Source organism: Polypterus senegalus, chromosome 13 (assembly GCF_016835505.1).
Source record: "Polypterus senegalus isolate Bchr_013 chromosome 13, ASM1683550v1, whole genome shotgun sequence".
Lineage (NCBI taxonomy): Eukaryota > Metazoa > Chordata > Cladistia > Polypteriformes > Polypteridae > Polypterus > Polypterus senegalus.
The window spans coordinates 51,049,286-51,070,116 of NC_053166.1; the positions used below are offsets into that span (position 1 = coordinate 51,049,286).

The window sequence follows — 20,831 nt, forward strand, 5'->3', positions numbered from 1 at the left end:
TTTAAAGGGATGGTAAAAGCTACAGGCAATGCAGAAAAGAGTCAGTGCACTCTGCCCACACCCAAACTGGCTTGTGGCCGAGTTCCACGTTGGCTGAGATCAGGCCGGAAGTGCTGTTTGGAGATTTCCAGGTGACAATCCGGTTCATGGGATGGTCTACAGGCAAGGAGAAAAGAGTCAGTGCACTCTGCCACACCCGGCATGCCTCCTTGAAAGGAAACTGCCTTCACTCAAGCCCTTTAGCTGCCTCCCATGCACGTGTGTGACAAAATGTACATATTAAAACTATGTATATAAAAAAATTATATATTTTATATATATATTTTATATATATATATATATATATATATATATATATATATATATATATATATACATACAATATATATATATATATATATATACATACATATATATATATATATATATATATATATATATATATACACATATATATATATATATATATATATATATATATATATATATACATATATATATATATATATATATATATATATATATATATACAGCACGCTGATCTATTTAATTTGTAATAGAAAGCGATTTGATCCTAGTTCCCCTTATATTTCAAATATTGTGTTACAATTTAATTATTTACAAAGAAGTGCAGTGGTTAGCACAGTGGACAACACAACTGCTTAACCTTTTGAGTAACTGGGGTTCAAAATCAAATGCGTGGACTGTGCGTGTGGAGCCATTTCTTCATTTTCTATTTTCTTCATTTACTAACATGGGTTTTAAACAGGTTACTCCAAATATACATGTGCTGAACTGATCGGCAAATGTCCACAGGACTCTGTTTGGAGTAACCTTACCTTTGTCTTGTGCCTATGTGGTTTTATTTAGTGATGAATTGGTCAGTGTGGCAGGCATACAGTTCCTAGTGACTACACTCAAATCCCAGCCCAGTCACTGCCCATGTTGATTTTGCACACCCTCCCCATGCTAAATATTACTTTATTTATATTATTACTTTGATCCTGTTTGTTGCTCTAACATTTTAACTATTGTGTTTTGATTAATTATTTACACAACTTTAAAGTAGTGCTAAACTGACTGGCAAATAAATATCCCAACATGGGTGAATGCGGCTCTGCCCTGTAAAGGACTGGCACTTCATCCAGATTCAGTCCATGTCCTACACCAGTAGATGGGGAGACCAACTCTGGCCCCATGCACCATTTAAACAAATGACACAGCTGTTTAAAAATGGACAGATGAGTTTACTAGTTATTACTTCAAATATAATGCCAAATGCCCGCAAGATATGCAATAAGCTAAAATGGCTGTTAAACCAACTTCTGAAATCCGATTAAGCCTACACACGCACCTACCAATAGTTCACAATTGCCTCCACCTTAGCATTCTATCAAGGTGACTGCCATCTCTTCTTCTAGGCACACATTCATCAAAATATCTCACTGCCACTAAGATCATGCAGACCCAAGGAGCAAACAGGGGGATGCAGTTTAATCTTTTTCGAGGAGAATCTAATGCTAATCATCACTAGGAAAATCTGTGTGGTGCCCGGGAGTATGGTCCAGCAATAGCTTAGCCATAGAAATGTTCTCACTTATTATTTACATGATATGGTAAGAGAACAAAATAATAAAGAACTCAGTTAGAAAAACAGGACCAACCACCCACACCATTACTATTACACCCAACCACAGGGGTGACAACATCATAAATCTCAGCTTAACAAGATTAAACCCTAGAAGCATCAGACCCCTATTTGTGAATGGAATCAGTAGAAGCTTCATTCAAAGGAAACATTTACCCCAATCCCTGAATTTATACTGGTGTGCCAAGAGAGTGCAGCATAAAAGGTCTAGGAGTATAAGAGGATGTGGTAAGAGGGAGACAGTATAAACTCGAAGGGACTGAGCAAGAGATTGGATAGCAGAAAGCCAATGCAGGAAGTATGTGTGAATTCATAAGAGAGACAATTCATGTGTTTTCCTTTAATGCTATACAGTATATATATATATATATATATATATATATATATATATATAAAAAGATTACAATAAGATTACACTAAGAATATGCAAGCAGTGATTTAATTGTTTTTTATGCACAAACAGGTCTTACATTTATTGCTAATGCCCTTTTAAAAATGTCATGACCATTAGCCCTGAACTGCTAGTTCAATTAATGTGTCTCAGTGGCCACTATATCAAAACTGGATGCCGAGTTATTTTTAAATATCACAATATCAATTAATGAAATCTGACACCATCCTCACAGTGTAAGTGATATGGCACAGTATGAACATCACAAGAGACTTCTGGCTTGCCTTAGCTGCTTTTAGGGTACACTAGATAGACCAATAGAAATTTATTTGTCCCCAGGGGCAAATTTTGATTTTTACAGGAACTGTTTATATACATAAATATATAAACAGATAAATAAATATACAGACACGCTATGGTCTGAACACACCATGGGTTTTTTATGCTGTGTATGGATTTACTTTTCAATTTTACACACCTAACAACTAAATCCTGACACAGAAATATGCTGAAAACCTCTGAAGCACTGTATTTTTAACCACTCACAAATAAATGTTGCTCTGCTCGTTTTACTTCTTCCTTGTTGACTATAGAAGACATCATCTTATCTATTCATTTTTTCAACTTACCTATTCATTTTCTAACTTGCTTATCCAGTTCAGGGAAGTACAGAGCTGCTACTGAAAGACCAACATTTAAATTTGGACTAAAGGGGGGCACACACAAGCACATACCCACACAGGGACAACTTACAGTAATCAACCTCCCCAAAGTTGCACATCTTAGAAATGTGGGAAGAAAACTGGAATACGCCTAGAAAAGCCTATTCAGATACGAGGAAAGTATGCTCAGCCCCAGCTTTCAAACCTAGGGCACTGAAGGTGACAGACGGAAGCTTTAAACTCTGCACCCCCATGCCAACCCCGTGTCAAAAACACAAAAAAAAAAAACCACATGCTGAAAGCAGGGCTCAAAAATGACACCTCAGCTTTCCACAAGTAAACAGGCACCAAAGAGCCAGAACTGTTTGTCATGTGCTGTGAAAGTAGAACTAATCAACAATACAAAACAATAAATATACAGTAGGCCAATAAAGAGGCTCTTTATTATCAGCAGTGATTTATATTGTGTTTGAACACATACTCTAATTTTTACTTCTTTCATTTTGTAAATGATGTGAGGTCACATAAATATAACAAAAGATACAAACAAATTCTAAAGCATAAAAATATTACATTAAACCTTCACAAAATCCAGCCAGGAAAGCTTAAGTTATATTTACCTCCTGATGCTCTCCTACACAAAGCAGCATTTGTGTACATCAGCTCTAAAACAGCTTGAAACATGTCTGACAGCATTCCAAGCAAAACAGGCAACCTAAAAATGCAATGCTCACTTCCAAATTAAATCAAAAGTGGCTCAGTCAACTAAATTGATGCTACACTTGCAAACAATGGCTTTTGGCTTGAATTGGCCCAGCGTGTACACCCTGAATAGATTCATACCCCTTGAGGGTCAGTTCTTGCTTTTTGTCCGATGCTGCCAGGACAGGCACTGACTCATTGGACTCTGTGTTAGAATAATAATTAATGAACACTTAATAAATGTCTTGATACAAAACACCAATGTCATATCCAAAAAGAAATGACTCTTCACTTTGGGAAATAAATACATGTATGTTTCCGTAAAAGGACTATATCCTAAAATGTGAGACTGAAATTGAGCTTTTTGGCCAACAGAATAAACACTATGTTTAACATAAACCAAATGCTGCACCTTCCTTATCAAAAACACACCACTCCTGCCATGAGACATGGTGGTGTCAGCATCTGGCTCTGGGGTGCTTCTCTGCAGCAGGGTCTGGAAGGCTTATGCAGGTGAAATGAATGTAGCAAAATGCTGTGAATCCTGTGCCTTAGGTGAAAATTTGTTTACAAGCAGCAACCTCAAGTATTAGGCCAAAGATACGTGGTTATTACTTATAAACAGCAATGTGACTATTTTGGAGTGGCAGAGTCAGATCTCGGTTCAACAGAATTTGCGGATGGACTTCACTCATGATCCCCATGCAACCTGACAGAGTTTTAGCTGTTCTAGGAAGAAGAATGGGGGGAACTTCAGTGTCCAGATGTACAAAGCTGAAAGAGAGACCTGTGCCCACAGCCTCAAAGGATGTCATGGCTGCCAAGCCCACTACAGTTTGCCTATTTGACAAATACTGTGGAGTGGAGGATACAATTATCTATCTGCTCCACAAGGCTTATTCTCACCTGGGCAAAGCCGGCAGAACTGTGAGGATTATGTTTTATGATTTCTCCAGCATCTTCAGTACCATCCAGCCATCCCTGTTATGGGGTAAGCTCAGAGTCACACAGGTAACTGAGCCTACGGTATACTGGATAACGGACTGTTGGGCAGACTGCCCAAGGACTGTGTTACTGATACAGTTGTGAGCAATACAGGAGCACCACAAGGGATAGTCTTGTCTCCTTGTCTCTGTACACCTCAGACAATAAATATAACAGCAGGTCATGTGACTTGCAGAAATTCTCAAGACAATTCTGCACTTGTGATTTGGACTGATAAAGGAGATGACAGAGAGTATAGTTGTCAGGTGGAAAAGCTTGTTTCTTGCCTGCATCTTAACATCTGCAAAACTCAGGAATTGGTTATTGACCTTCACCACATCAAAGAGACTATGTCTGGCCACTATTCAAGATGTGGATGGTCCAACCCTATAAGTATGTGGGGGGTGTCCACATTAATGACAGGTAGGATTGGTCTCAGAACATACAGTATAGGAACTACGTAATAAAAGGCAGAGCAGACTCTTTTTCTTTAGGAGATGACATTCCTTTAATGTGGGAGGGGACATCCTTTACATCTCTCGATTATAAAAAAAAATCCTGTGGAATGAATGACTAGTAGACAATACGTGATCTTCACGTTAAGATCACGAAAGACAAATAAAAGAACCACAAGATGAAAGAGAATGGGCAAAAAAACCCAAAAAAAACAGTAGTGTAAAGGGAAGCAGCACACACAGATACAGGTGTCTCAGTGCACATCATTCAATGCACAAAACGCAGATTTACACAATAATGGAACATACACTATGAGAATCTGTGGACCCGCAACAGTTAAAGCAATGACAAGTTTAATTTCAAAGAAAATACAATTTATGACGATGGAGAAGCGATCACAACACAAGCAGCAGAGACACAAAGTAGAAAAAGGACAGCGGCTGTAAAGGCTTTAAAAAAAAAAATCAAAGGGCAGCGTGACAACAGCCCCCCCAACGCACGTGAGCAGCGTTATACGTCCTGCAAGAAAGAATTTAACCACGCCCGGGGCCGTAAATAAAGGACAAGTATTGTTTTTACAACGTCACGCGAGACCAGGGAGTGAGCCATCATTTAAAACAAGTCCACAGACATATAACCCTAGCAGTTGTTGGATTGCATCTGTCAGATAAGCATCATGTGCTCCCAGCTCTTAAAACAAAAACAACGACAAAAGACAAGCAAAATGTGCAGCTCGCCAGCAGCAGGAAGACAGCAGATGATGCGACAGTATATCCTTAGCGTGCGTTCAGCCGCCCCTCCCATTCACAACGTGAGCAGCGTTACACGTCTGGTGAGGAAGAGATGTAACCACACACCTGCCTAAGGTAAAGTTATCCCTGATGGAGGATCGCAGGAATCATGGGAAAGAGGGGTCCTTCATTGGATTGGCGCTATTTCAGATGTGGAATGGCCAAATGGGAGAGGCAGCTTGATGAATGAGGTCTCCAGGACTCTAAACAAATCCAAATCATATTATTTGATATCATCTAATGTGAAATTCTACTCCGTACTTCTACAATTTTTATTTTTATACTGTATTGAGGATTTGTTCTGATCTGCGTATTGTATTGTATTGACCCCCTTCTTTTTGACACCCACTGCACACCTAACCTACCTGGAAAGGGGTCTCTCTTTGAATTGCCTTTCCCAAGGTTTCTTCCATTTTTTTCCCCTACAATGGTTTTTTTTGGGGAGTTTTTTTCTGGTCTTCTTAGAGGGTCAAGGCTGGGGGCCTGTCAAAGCCAATTGCGGCACTTCTTGTGCGATTTTGGGCTACACAACAATAAATTGTATTGTATTGCATATCCAATAAACCAAACATGGGGGTGGGCGAGCAAAGTGAGCAGGGGGCGGAGCCCCTTAGTCTTCTATAACTTTTCTATGCAGTGGTGTGAAGGACTGGTAACATCATTTCAAGTGAGGCCAACCGAATCAACAATCAAATTAAATGGGCAGACTCAGTTACATAACACACTCTGGACACCCTAGAGGTAGTAGCAAAAGACAGCATGAAGACAAAACTGAGTGTTATTATGAAGACTGCTGCACATCCTCTCTCTGACACACGCTAACACTGAGGACTTTTAGCCAATGAATTATTTAGCAGGAATGTGTCAAGAAAAGCTACTGGAGCTCCTTTATACCTGTGAATGGCAAGTCAGAACTTTTTTCTTTTTAATTTTCTTGCTTCATAGTCATTCTGGTGTGTGTTTGGACCAAAGTGTGTGTGTATGCTTATGTATTTATTTACCTACTTATCTAGCTATTTATGTATTTATTATTTAAAGAGCTTCTGCAAATAAGTCAGATTTTCCCCTGGGGCCAAATAAAGTTCTGTCTAAACTAATCTAAAGGTGCATCTGCTAAATACTGCCGTGAAGAGGGTGAAAACTTATGAGATCAATTATTATCTGTTTGGACCACTTTGTAGAGATCTGTTTTCACTAGCATTAAAGAGCCTTTTTTGCTGATTAATGTCAAAAAAGCCAATTAAATGCACTGAAATTCAATGTTGTAGAACAATAAAATGTGAAAACCTCCAAGGTGGTGAATACTTTTTGTGGGCCCTGTAGGATACGATTCTGCTGCTATATGCATTTGTTTTTAATTTGTGTCTGGAGTGCTGAAAGGCCTCTATTGTTATTATTATTTGTATTATTAATTTGGTAGGCAGCTTTTCCCCAGGTGGTTTGCAAAATCATGATATATTACAATTAACTATCATGTTTGTAATAGCTAAAGCACAGGTTAATTGCCAATCCAACGGGTAATCAAATGTAGAGGCTGAATTAGCACCATTGTGGACAAGTCCAAAGTGTTAGCCATTAAGTGAAATACACACACATACGAAATATATGTTAAAATGTGAGACTTTCTGAAAAGTAACTCCACACTCTCACAGCTAACTAATCCAATTAAAGACTGTAGGGTGCTAGAGCCTATCCTTGTAGCACCAAACAAAACTCATAAATCATAAGCACAGGACTAGTTAAGAAATACCAGTCGGCCTAAAGTGTATGCCTTTGAATTGTACCCAGAGGAAAAATAAGACAAGGAAAACATGCAGGCTCCACACAGATGGTGAATAAGTGTGGGACAAGCACAAAGGCACCATCCACTGTGCCACCATAAACTACACAGAATAGCTGGGGGCAACACTTGCATCATCGGCTGAAATACTTCCACTTTATGAGGTGTCTGCCAAGTTCTCCTCATATTTGCATAGTAAAAAAGTGTGATTCAAATACAGCGGCTTCCGCAGCAGGCATATACTTTTACTATGAAAGAAAATGCAGACATTACCGTTAATGTTAACTGGCCAAAAATATTCAGAAGGAATTGAAATGAACTTCATATTCATAAATGACACACCTAAAACACTATCAGTGGTTCAGAAGTACTAGTACCCTGGTCTGGCAGGCCAGGGCATGGTTTGACAGTTAACCAGGGTATCCTGTGTGGTTTACATATTCTCCCTTGTGTTCATGTAAAGTTCTTCCATTGATTTTTACTTGTTCCTCCATTACCCCCAGTCCAAATGCACATAATTTAACGATCGATCGATAGGATAGTCTCCTCTTGCCAATTAAACTGTTCATACAGCCTTTGTCACATAAAACAGTAGGATCAATGCCACATGCATCCATCCTTGATGCATGACATTAAGCTCTGAGCATGTTAAAAAGGAAAAATAAATACATTCATTACATGACATTCATCTCGCCAGTACGTTCTTTGATATCTATAGGCATGTTGGTTCCTTTTTTGACAGTCTGTTTATTGAACTTGAAAATTATGGATGTCCTCAGCTTCATCATGCATTTGTTCAGATGGCTGCTCTTTGGCACTGCTGAACCATAACATGACACAGATAATGTGTAGACTTTCGTAACATCTGTATGTCTTAGACTCATCTACATGACAGCCCAGTTCCAAGGTACTCATTCATCACCTTACAATATTGCTGAAGAGTTACAAAAGTCTTCCTCATATGAATTTCTCTTGGCAGCCACTAGCTATGGTCACCTACAGGCTAAGGTGAGCTGGAAAAAGAAACCAAGTCAACAGCTTTTGTATAAAACACACTGAAGGTGGCAACATGCATAACATGATGCTGCAGCCGGGGTAGCCACATTGTCACGTGTACAGAGTGTGCCCTGACATTTTTACTTTTATGTCAAACCAACATGCAACATACTGCGACTCTAGACAGCCTGATAAATAACAATGTTATAAAATACAGAACTTGTTTTATTTAGATGTTCTTCTACACTAATTATTGTTGGACTTCAACATCTTTTCGTTCAAGATGTACACAAATGTTAATATTAGACACAATTTTGCTCATCTGCGGTGCGATCAGGTAGCGAGAGCTGTCCATCCATTCCCAAACGCACTTATTACAGTAAGAGGCTGACAGGATTATTGGGTGTAAGACACTGACGACGCAGGAGACTCCTCCAGCCTATTGCAGTGCACAGTCACACTCAGTCAATCAGTCTGCTATCGTGTCTTTAGGAAGTAAGAGGAAACATGAGTACCCAGTGAAAGCCTATACGAACACATGGAGGCCAGACAGACAACACTTGGGCAGGATATTGAAGCAGGCACTTCGGCTGTTAAGACATCTGCAATAGTCACTGTACTTCTATTGCAGCATCATGAGCAATCGGGTAATCTTTTTCAACTAAAAACACGATTCTTATTTGACTGGATCCTACTGTTAGGTGCACAGAGGCACCAATTCCTAGAAATCACTGGACTAAACAAGAAAGCAACTAAATGCAACAAAGATGTATGTAATCATTCAATGACAGAAATGCTAATAAATGCTGCAAATGTCTATCTACCCATTCATTTTTAAACCATCTTTTTCCATTACACAGACAGGAGGAGTCAGCACCAGGTGCATGGCAGAAACCAACCCCAGATGACACACGACTGTTTCACACAGCACGCTCATAGGCACACCCTCGGCTCAACCTCTCGGGGGGGTCAGCCACTACTTCCACATTCAGACAGTGAATATTCAGAGAATAAGAGGGTGAACTTCAGGCGGCTTTGTGGCGCAGCTTCCACTTTAACCACACGAGGCTTTTTCGCAGCTAGCACAGAGCTTTCCACGCTCCTCTCCCCATTCACCAACATGTCACCAGATTCACCTCGCCTCTTGTCATTCCTTGTTGCACGTCTATTGCTATCATACCTCGTCCAGTTTCTGCAGCTGACATCCACCAAGTCACACAGAAAGCTACCACCAGTCAGTCAACTCTGAATGGGATTGTCACTATAACACACTAAATATCCCCAAGGTTCTTCTCTCAGTCACACAGCTTGCTTCAGCCCACAGAATGGCCCTACGACTTAAAACTGGACCCCACTTACCTTGTACACTTTGCCGAAAGCCCCGTCTCCCAACTCCCCGATGATCTCCCAGATATCGTTGGGGTTCAAGTCTCTATGCACGTGTTCGTACTGCTTCGACCTTCTTTTCTCAAAACTTGAGAGACGCAAAATTTTGCTAAATTTTGCCAAAGCCATAACTAAATGATTCTGGATCAAATGGTGAGAAGAAAAAATAACTACTGATAGAAAAAGCCGACGCTCGTCCTTCTTGTCCTCCCACTTGCTTTACTGTCTCATGACAGTACTGTAGTCCAAAGCGACTGAGCAGCGCAAAGCTACTCAGTAGAATGAGAGGCAGAACAAGCGGCGTTGAACTAAACTCTGCTAAACTTGACACTGCCGAGAGCTGCCGTCTTTAACATCCTTAAAGCGCCCGCTTGTAGCGTCATAGACTTGGCTAGCAGCTGAATTAAAAAGTGACCGCGCAAAACTTCCCCACATGCAGCACAGCCACCACCTGCTCGAAAAATGCGCAGCAGGGTTACCGTTCTGCAAGTCTTTGGAAGGAATCCCCACCCAACGCGAGGCCGCGCTGCATCGTGGGAAGTGTAGTTCTGCACACCACATCCTGTTTCTGAGAGTTTAAGTGCGCAAAAATCATAAATCGGCCAAGGAGAGATCATTCACCTTCATCGAGTTTGTTTTCTCAACCATTGACATGGAGTCAATCAAATGAAAAGTTAACATTTTTTGTATGTGAAGTGTGCACGTTCTCCCGGTGTCTGCCTGAACTGAAGTAATAAATAAATTTAAGTGGCAGAAGGATTGAATTAGGCGAGTAAGCGTTGATTGCGCGTCCGAGTACCATGCGTGGTGTGTTGCCTGGATAGGCTCCGCCCTCTAAATCCCCACCAATAGACACCCTGAATTTCAGGCAGCGGGTTGTTAAATACACCTGGGGTGTATGCCTGGTGTAGTTCGAATCCGAAATTCAGACACGACAGCATTGTCATTGTCAGACTCGAAAGTATTGCTGGAGGTCAGAACAACATTTCGGCTGGGGTCAGTTGATGTGGCATGCACAACTTCAAGTCCTTCTGATCATTTTTGCTGAAGACACGTATTGGTTTACTCTTTAATATAAGGGTGTAATTTCCAGCACAAACTATAGTCCAAAAATAGTCTAAAATAGTCAGAAAGCTTGATGTCTTGCACAACTAATTATCAAGATGAGTCAAATAGTATGTTATATGTGGGATTTTTCTTGTACTGGTGAGTAAGGGGGTGCCAGATTAAAAAAAAAAACTGAAGTGATTTCAATGCGTTCATCAGTAACTCTAATCAACACAATTTGTGGCTGAATATTCAGTTCAGGCGGCACGGTGGCGCAGTGGTATCGCTGCTGCCTCGCAGTTAGGAGACCCGGGTTTGCAGTCCAAAGACATGCTGGTTAGGTGGATTGGCGATTCTAAATTGGCCCTAGTGTGTGCTTGGTATGTGGGTGTGTTTGTGTGTGTCCTGCGGCGGGTTGGCACCCTGCCCAGGATTGGTTCCTGCCCTGTGTTGGCTGGGATTGGCTCCAGCAGACCCCCGTGACCCTGTGTTTGGATTCAGCGGGTTGGAAAATGGATGGATGGACATTCAGTTCATGCCAGCAAAGTCAAGTATTGTGAGGGGAAGAAGTATCAGATGAGAATCATTCACAAAATGCCTGTGGATACAAAACATTTTGTAATCTTGTAGTCCTTGATTTCACACTCTGATGGTAGGAATGTGAATAGACTGTGCTGGGGGTGGGCGCTGCCCTTAATAATGCCATGAGCCCTCCTGACGACACTGGCATTGCAGGAGCTGTTCCTGAGGCGGTTTGGGCAGGCCTGACCACCTGCTCTGGGGTTCTGCGAACCTGTGCAGAGCAGTTACTAAACTAAGCTGTGATGGCATTGGTAAAAATGCTCTCGATTGTACCCCTGGGAAACTTCACCAAAGGTTCTGGCTGGCATGCCAAATGTCTTTAGCCTTTTCAGGAATTACAAACAATGTAGAGGCTTCTTTATCAATTGAGTGGTGTTGTGGGGCCAGGTAAGACCCTCATTAATGTAAACACAGAGAAATTTAAGGTTTGCACTTTCACAGTTTTAGAACTGAACTCTTCAATTAGCTCTGTTACAGATCATCCATCCATTCATGTTCAGTGCATGTTTTATGTCTTATAAGAAGTCATGACCTGTCCCGTTAGCATTTCTGTATGAGATGCCTGGCCACTTCAGAATAAACTGGGGTGCACAAACTCTACCATTTAGAGAGGCCAATGAACTCAGAATGAAATACTCGTCTTCATTTGTAAAGTGAATATAAATAGAGAAGGTAAAGGTTGACATTCACTTCTTTAAAAAGCATCAGACTGTCAACTGTTAACTAATGACTGCCATGTCTTTGCTGAGTGTGCTAAGTATCCTTCAGCATTTGTGGAGACCTGAGAACAAAATGCAGTGGGTAGTTGGAAGAAGATGGGCAAACAATAAACAAAGAACAGTCAGGATTTTAGAAACTTGTACAGTTAAAAGTGATAAATATTTCTATAAAGAAGAATAAGAAACCTGGGTGTTTTGTTTTACCATGACGGAATGGAAAAAAAAAGAAAGAAAGAGGGCCAAGATTGTGGTTAACTCGCCTTATCTAGAAAGTATTTCTATAGCACCAGCTCTGTTAGGTGGCACGTAACTGCCTGTCAGAAAAAGTGGTTCGATTGTGATCCTTTGGCGATGTGAAATAGTGCTGAAAAGTCATCATGGAGTTGTGTAAACTGTCATCAACAGTGATCACCAGTCATGTAATCTGTCATCCTCAGGTGGCAAGACCAGTTCAAGTTTGATATCCCCTCCAGTTAGAAGTCATGTGATGTGCCATGCCTTAAGGTGCCCAGGCAAGGTAAGTGTTAGTATACAAATGGATTTTAATTTCACCTCCTTCTCCAGTTTATCTCAACAAATAATTAAGGCAAAGGATCTTTTGTCACATTTCATGAAGTGCTGCCCATGGGCACTTTTGTTTCTCAGAAGACGGGATACTTCTTGACTAAAGACCAAAGAATATCTTAGGGTTCTATCCCATGATGATTTTGTTCGGAAATTTTTCAAGTAAGGTATTTTCAATGTGATCACTAATTGTTACACCGGGAAGTCATGTGTTGCATGTTGATTTGCACATGCAAGTAAGAATTTAAAGAATGCCAATTATGAGCGTACTAACCTATGATTTGTTGCAATTATGAGAAGATTGCAGTAGCTACTGGATATCCAGGTGAGCACAGACTGAACATGTAAAATCCACAGAGATCAAGACGAGGAGAATGGAGGACATGGCATGACAGAAATGAGAACTATTATGTATACCACACACTGAATATTTATGTTTAACAATACATAGAGCACAACAAAACAGCTGACAGCTTAATGAATTGTGTGTCGAATGGAAACATTTAGTGAAGATGTGTAGAAGTTACAACAGCGTTTGTTATGTAGGAATTGATGTAGGCTCCACCAGAAGATCTGAGAGCAGAAGACAGCTGTATCTTTATATTTGAGACATGTTGTAGGTACTCAGAGTGAGCTATGAAAATGCAACCCAATCAGTAAAGTGACCCGCTGGGTTGAACAATGAAGTGTGTGAAGTCACATTAAGGAAGGCCAGAGTCCTAGGAGACTGTGCTCTTTTAATACATCCTCTGACGCGATGGCGCTCCCTCGGACCTACAGCTACACACTTTTATAGTGTCTCACAGTGGCTTTTCTCTTATCTTTAGGCAAGTCAGAAGTTTTCTTCTTTTTCGTAATTCTTGTGTGTATTTGAGGGTGGTGGTTGTTGTATGTTAAAATATGTCTTTAGAGTCTGTAACAAGCTAAATGTTTGCCTCTATCTAAACATTATAGAGTATAGTATAGTATGTGAACAGATTCTGAGACAGAAGTTTTAGCATTTCACTGTAAAATGTGATTAATCCAAATCAGGAGAGTGGGAGGACATAACCTTTCCTACCAGCCATAGACGTAAGATAGGAACAGACACTGGATGGGATGCCAGCCCACTACATGTCGTCCACAGACAATAAATTTATTTTGCTCACATACTTTGTCTCTTGCCAACAGTAAATACTAATCGACACTGAAATGGCATGGGTACCGTGGCCGTCCATATCACAGCTTTGTAACATCATTGTCATTAATTTAACTGTACATTTGCTGTATTTCTTGCCATTTTCTATACAGTATTCAATGGTATGTTGGCTCTTAAAAATGTGATTCCTTACATTTGCATAGGAAACAAGTGGGTGCACACATCACTGCAGCTTTGGGTAATGCGCCAGAAATGTAAAGAAGATCACATAGAACAACCTGCATGCAGTTAATTGTGATTTCTGACAGTCTTTTCTAGTTGTGACCCTCAGATTTTTAAAACTTAGGCAGAACAATTACAGACTTCATCTAAAAAAGTGATGAACCAGAACAAGAAGTAAATGAAAATGAAGACCTCCCACCACTTTTATTCATGTCCTCAGGACCCATCTAATGCTTTTTACAGTTTACTGTAGCATCACAAAATCTAACAGTCTCAAACTCACTTACTCTGATTCAGGTTTGTCAGGGGGACCAAAGCTCGTCCTGGAAGCACTGGGCACAACACAGGGTAACAAGCCAGGACAGCATTCTCAAACCCAGTTAATCCCATTAAGGGTGCTTATCTTAGCAGTACTGGGTGTCAAGGTGGCACACCGCCACGTCCAGGTGGTAATTAATTTGTTTCCCAGTTGCTTTTTTCTGCATCACAAAATTGGCACCCAATCAGTTATTCAAAACTGCCACCTTGTGGCTGCACACAGAGTAACAATTTCAAAGTACAACACAGCAAGCCATCTGGATTGTTGTGAGGGCTTGACGACAGGCTCGCTAATCCCTGCATTTCACTCTCCTCGAGTACCCATGCAAATTAATTATATGTGAAGAGCTGCTGTAAATGCCACTTGCCATATCTTAGCATGGAGGGAATGTGCGGATTGTACAGAATTAAAAATGCTTTCCAATGGAGAAATGAAGTTTGTACTGTATTTAGCAACAATATTTACCAACCAAGATTAACAATAAAATGGACATGTGATCTGCTGACATTTGCATTGGATACTGTGAAGAGAACTGAATATAATAAAAATGTAATTTAATAGAAATGTCCAGCTTTGTGAACACACATTTAATGGGCATTGCGGCTAAGGTGAGGTCTTTGAAACAGCAAATGTGTGTGATTAAATCTTAATCCTGGCGCAGCACACCATCCAATAAGCTACTAATTGTAGGAATGTGTTTTACTTTTATGTAAGACTATGCTCTGATAAATCACCATATCCTTCCATTGTCAAGCCTTCTTAATTCAGGTTAAGGCTGTAGTGGGATTTGAACTGGCAGCCTTGGACGTGAGGTATGAACAAACATTGGATAAGCCACTAGTCCATCTCACAATGCACACCACTCACTCACATGTATACATGTAATCGTAAGGGGACAATATGGAGTCACCTACCAGACAAACAGAATGAGATAGTAAGAAAAAAGGGTCTGCAGACACGGAGAGAACTCATAGACACATAGGTGCATTTGACACCAAGATTCCGGACCAAATGAAGGAGCAGTGCTAACATTATTTGTGCAAAAAAGTGTACTGTACATACAGAATTAGAAAACGTGTTTATTGTTAACTTAATACTAAAAGAGCATCACAAAATAGAAGAATGTAATTTTATTGACATTATATCACAAAAGCTTACGATGCCATCAGCGCCATGCTGCAGTGCTCCATATATGTCCACGTTACAAGCCTAAATTCAATAGCAGCGTTCTACAGAAGGATTATGGTGTCTGCTGGAATCTTAACTCCATTCTCCGTAACTTGCTTACGACAAATCGGGAGTGTGTGAGAAGCAGAATTCTTCCTAGGTGTAATGCGTTGCTTTTCTTTCTAGTTCAGCACAGTCATCTCTGTAAAAGACAAGTTCCTGGAAAAAACAAAACACAGGCCGAGTTAAAGCATACTACTGTTATTTTAAGAGTGTGGTAACCACTGATTGATAGATAAACCTACTGCCATCTCCTTCCAGCCTCTGAGGCTCAACCTCTACATAAATTTCACCCATCTTTATTCTGAAATTCTGAGCAGCATTAGGATATAAGAAGGGTATTACCCTGAAGAAGATGCTGGTCCATCACAGGGCTCACAATCACACAGTGCCACCAGTAAGCCCGACACAGACATACCTGACATGTGGAAGAAAAGCTCATCTGCCGGAGCTGTCATAATAAAGTGCCAACCACAGTCTTCAGCAGGGCCTGCTCTAATGTGCTGCCCGAGGAGAAGCTGTACATGGCACCCCCACCCTTAACCACCCTGATCTGAAACTCTTATGTTACACAATTCAGGATTAATGATCTTTGACCTTTGATTTTCTATTATCTATATACAATTTTGCTTGTAATCTTGTAGATTAAATGAACTATGCATTGATTTATACAGTAAATATTCTCATTTCTGAATATATTTTGTGTGGACCACATTTTTTATACTGTATGTTTGTTTTAATGAATTTCATAATTCTTAGTAAATGAAAACTAGCAGTTTACTACAAGTAGCAGGTAAATGAATGTACATTTGACTTAGCATTTCAGAACTCTGTATATTTAAATAATGTGCAAATACAAAAGTTCATCCATTCAACAACAACAACATTTATTTATATAGCACATTTTCATACAAATGATATAGCTCAAAGTGCTTTACATGTTGAAGAAAGAGAAAAAAGACAAAATAAATAAGAAAATAGAATTAGGGAACACTAACATGGCCAGGGAAGACAGAAAAGAAAAACCCCAAAAAAACTCCAGAATTAAATCTGCTGGGGTCCGAGGCTACCTAACATAAATGACCTCAGTCAGCACTTATTGTATTCAGAGTTCACATGGAAGAACTTGATGATGGCTTCTGGCCTTAAATCCATCAATGTAGGAACATCACAGTGCTTTGATCAGGTGGTGGTGGTGCAGATCGATCCAACCAACCAATCATCTTCTAAACCCACTTATCCAGAGCAGGGCTGTGGGACAGCAGGGCCAGTACCAGCAAGCACATGGTGGTAACACTTCCCGCGGGTATAAACAAGTATAATATGAGGGGCGTTCAATTAAAAACAGGAATTTTCATGCTCTTTTCTTATAAAGAGTGCAAGGTAGACATGGCTCATTGGACAAACACATGCATGTTTGAAGGTGTCGTTAGTAGTGCTTGCTGCTCTTTCCCCCCTTCCTATCAGTTGTAATCAACATGTCGGAGCAGGAGGTACAAAGTAGTGTTATGCAGCAAATTATTATTACATTTATGACAAATGAAGGAGTCATTCCATCTCAGATTTCTTCGAAACTTAAAAGTCAGTTTGGGGATGAGTGTCTCTCTCAGTCTAGAGTGTATGATTGGTGCAAGTCATTCAAAAAGGGATTATCATGTCTTCGGTCCATTTAAGGAATTTTTAGGAAGGAAGAAATTCAAGTCAATCAAGAAGGTTATTGATGCTGTGTAAGAATGGGTCAACATGCCGTCAAAGACTTCTACTCTTCAGGGATTAAGAAGCTTCCTGAGCGGTGGAACAAGTGAATTGCAGTGGCAGGAGACTACATAGAAATATAGTGTGTACGTCATTTCATTGTATTCAATAAATAAAATGTAGCTCATAAATTCTTGTTTATATTTGAATACCCCTTGTATATATAAATGTACCAAAGTAACATTATAAATAAGTTAACTGTTTGACAGTAGTTTTTTTTTTTAAAAAATAACAGCTTTAAAAAGTATGATAGAGTTTTCTTATAATTTTTCTTAATTTCACAAATTATTCATGAATCCATTCTCTTTGCCCACTTATCCAGGGCAGTTGGAGCCTATCTCAGCAATCACTGGATGCTGATGTTGAATAATGATAATCGTAATAATATAATACTAAATATGAAATTTAACAAATGCCAAGGTGTTAAAGCGTATGCAGACCAGTTCAGCGATTAGGTGAAATTCCAGCTTCCAAGTATTTGTGTTCCTCATCCTGTCAGGACTCACAACAGGCACATAATTCCTTCTAAATGGCAACACGCAGTGCTTACAAAACATGGGAAGAAACAACGAGAGAAATACATATAGTATGTATCTGTCCAAAAGCTACATCAGGCCAGTGTCAAAATAAGGAAATAGAGACAAAGGGAAACATGACCACAACAAAGGTAAAAATATTAATTTGCACCTACCATCACTCTGTGAAGCTGAATGCAGTGCATCCTGGGATATGAAAGACCACTCCCAAAAAAGGCCTGTGTTGCTTATTAAACTTTGATATTTATATTGCTAGTATGTGAAAATAATATTAAATTACTATATAGTACAGTTAACTGCAGTGGGCTAGCTCCCTGCCTGGGGTTTGTTTCCTGCCTTGTGTCCTGTGTTGGCTGGGATTGGCTCCAGCAGACCCCCGTGACCCTGTAGTTAGGATATAGCAGGTTGGATAACAGATGGATGAATAGTACAATTAAAGGGAGTCAGGCAGTTGTGTTGAGTACAACCATTTCTAAGTCAGACCCTGAATTATTTAAAAAATGTGTCCCCAAAACTTTGCTGACCTGGGCCATCGTCTAGTTTACCTTAAATGGTGGAGCTGGCCATGGTCTTCAAAGTAAATCGCACACACCATACCACTCCCAGTTTAAGATGCAACCGCCTTTACAAAGCTGATTTTGAGATAAACAGAATACTGGCACATACATAAACTAACAGTAGATATAGCAGTATTTTTTATTTCCTTTCATTTAATCAATTTCCCTTGGTAGATCGATTAGTTTTCCCTTTCACAATCCTGGGCTTACTTTGTCTACTGTGTTTAGCTGCAGAAGGCCTTATGAGGTGTGCCACTGAAACACCTCAAATTTTAGAAGTACCCCAATTCTAACTTTGGAAACATATGACAAAAGTGCATCTTAATTTGGAAGCAATACATTATATATTTTAATTTTCACCATCTTTGCATGTTTCATGAAATGACTGGTAGAAAATATTTTTTTTCTAAATAAACTAAATAAGCAAGAAGGACTTAAATGTCTTGACCTCCCCTGGTGTGCCAGTGTCCTCAGGATATCTTGTCAGTCTTTTCCACAAAGCAGACCTGTTTCTTATTAAAACAATGAAGTAATGTGATGATTTTTTTTAATCAAATTATTATTTCACAAAAAAATGAGTTTGACAAGAACACAATGTTCCTCATATTTCAATTGCTTTAGTCTAATGCTGGATGCCCATTTTCAGTCCGTCTGTTCACTTTCCAGCCCAGACTCACAGTTGTGGGGGGCCTTAGCCTTATCCAGACGGGAGACAGAAGAACACGCCGAGAAAAGGCACCTGCCATGTGGAGTTTTACTACTACAGGCTCTGATCACTATAGACATGTAATTTATTTCTCATTTTCTGAAACTGCTTAGTTCATTACAAGGCTGCAGTGAAGCAATGCCAGCCCACCAGAGGACATTCTCATTCACACAATGCCAGTTCAGAACTGCTGGTTAACCTAAACTTGCATATCTTTGGGGTGTGAGAGGAAATTGCACTGCTCAGGGAACACCTGCAGAGACAAAGGGAGAGCATGCAAACATGCCACAGAAAGTGGGCTCTGGAATTGTGAGGCTACAACAGTAAACACTGCACCACTGTGTCCCACACTGCTACACATAGCAGAATAAAAATAACACAGGTAAGCCTGGATTCAGTTTAATTTCCAGCACCTTTATTTCTGAGGATTCCGAAATTTTATGAGCGTTTTGGTTCCTAATCCATTAGTGAAACCCTCACTAATAGGAATGCCTTCAAACAAAGCCATGGTGACACTGAAGTCCCTGACAGGTTTCCCTGTCTGCCTTCACGCTGACATCAAGACTGTAGTGAGAGCTTTTATTGCTCCATTTTAAGTTACTTATGAATATTTAGTTTTGCACGACAGACAGACAGACAAACAGACAGACAGACATACAGATAGACAGACAGACAGACAGATAGATAGATAGATAGATAGATAGATAGATAGATAGATAGATAGATAGATTTTTATTTAAAGCACATTAGACAAGTGTTTGAAATGGCTTCATAACTGTAATCCAAGATACACAGGCAAAAATCAACGAATCTGGAAGTATTGGACATCATAAAGAAGAGCTAAAACAAAAGTTAACAATCAGCCTAACAGTAATGTAAATAATTTCTTCCATAAGACAAGTGTTTCAGCGGTTTTGTGTGTCATTTAACATTTTCTCATTGTGATAGAAAAGCTCTTTGATCCCAGCCACAGGGGATGCACAAACCAGTGTGTTTGTTCGTGCCGCTCCCAAGCCCAGATAAATGGGGAGGGTTACGTCAGGAAGGGCATCCAGTATAAAATTTTGCCAAATCAATATGTGGACAACAATTTTGGATGATCTGCTGTGGCATACTCTAACGGGAGCTGCCAAAAGAAGAAGAAGAAGAAGAAGAAGAGAGAAAAGCTCTTTGAAACACATTCTAATTCTGGTTCTCAATATTCAGTGGTATTAGTGAGTGGCATTATGCCAGCTCATAGCAGTTATCCGGTCAGAGGGAGTCAGATATTTCTTATTTAGGGGGCATTGTTAGAGAGCAATGGTAAATGAAAGAAAAGAGAAATGGTTGGAGTGAGGCCGAGGGTAAGAGAACAAATGTTGAACTCAGAGGAGCCCAAAATAATTGAGTAGAGCAGCATGTACACTCGCTGAAAAAATTATTAGGCATGTTATACTTAAAGTGGAAATGCCAACTTTTGCTCTCCAAAAAAGCTTATCCTTTTTGGCATGGATTCTGCAAGATGTTGGGAACATTCCTCTGAAATTCTGGTCCATGTTGATATGACTGCAGATTTGTGGATCTCCCGTTCTACCACATCCCAAAGTTATTTTACTGGACTCGGGTCCACTGACTGGTAAGGCCACTGAAGAACACTGAGCTCATTGCCATGTTCATGAAACCA

The 20,831-nt window shown here is 40.0% G+C and overlaps 2 protein-coding genes across 2 annotated transcripts in view; both read right to left on the reverse strand.

Moving 5' to 3' along the window:
* Nucleotides 1–10,272, reverse strand: part of stk10 (serine/threonine kinase 10) — a 125,853-nt gene extending 115,581 nt beyond the window's left edge. The window contains exon 1 of the mRNA XM_039776404.1: nucleotides 9,770–10,272. Within this exon, the coding sequence (XP_039632338.1) occupies nucleotides 9,770–9,925 (156 nt within the window). The 5' untranslated portion in view covers nucleotides 9,926–10,272. The remainder of the gene's footprint in view (nucleotides 1–9,769) is intronic.
* Nucleotides 10,273–15,448: 5,176 nt separating this feature from the next.
* zmp:0000001268 (CYTL1 domain-containing protein) overlaps nucleotides 15,449–20,831 on the reverse strand; it is a 173,489-nt gene continuing 168,106 nt past the window's right edge. Inside the window, exon 4 of the mRNA XM_039774523.1 lies at nucleotides 15,449–15,773. Within this exon, the coding sequence (XP_039630457.1) occupies nucleotides 15,711–15,773 (63 nt within the window). The 3' untranslated portion in view covers nucleotides 15,449–15,710. The remainder of the gene's footprint in view (nucleotides 15,774–20,831) is intronic.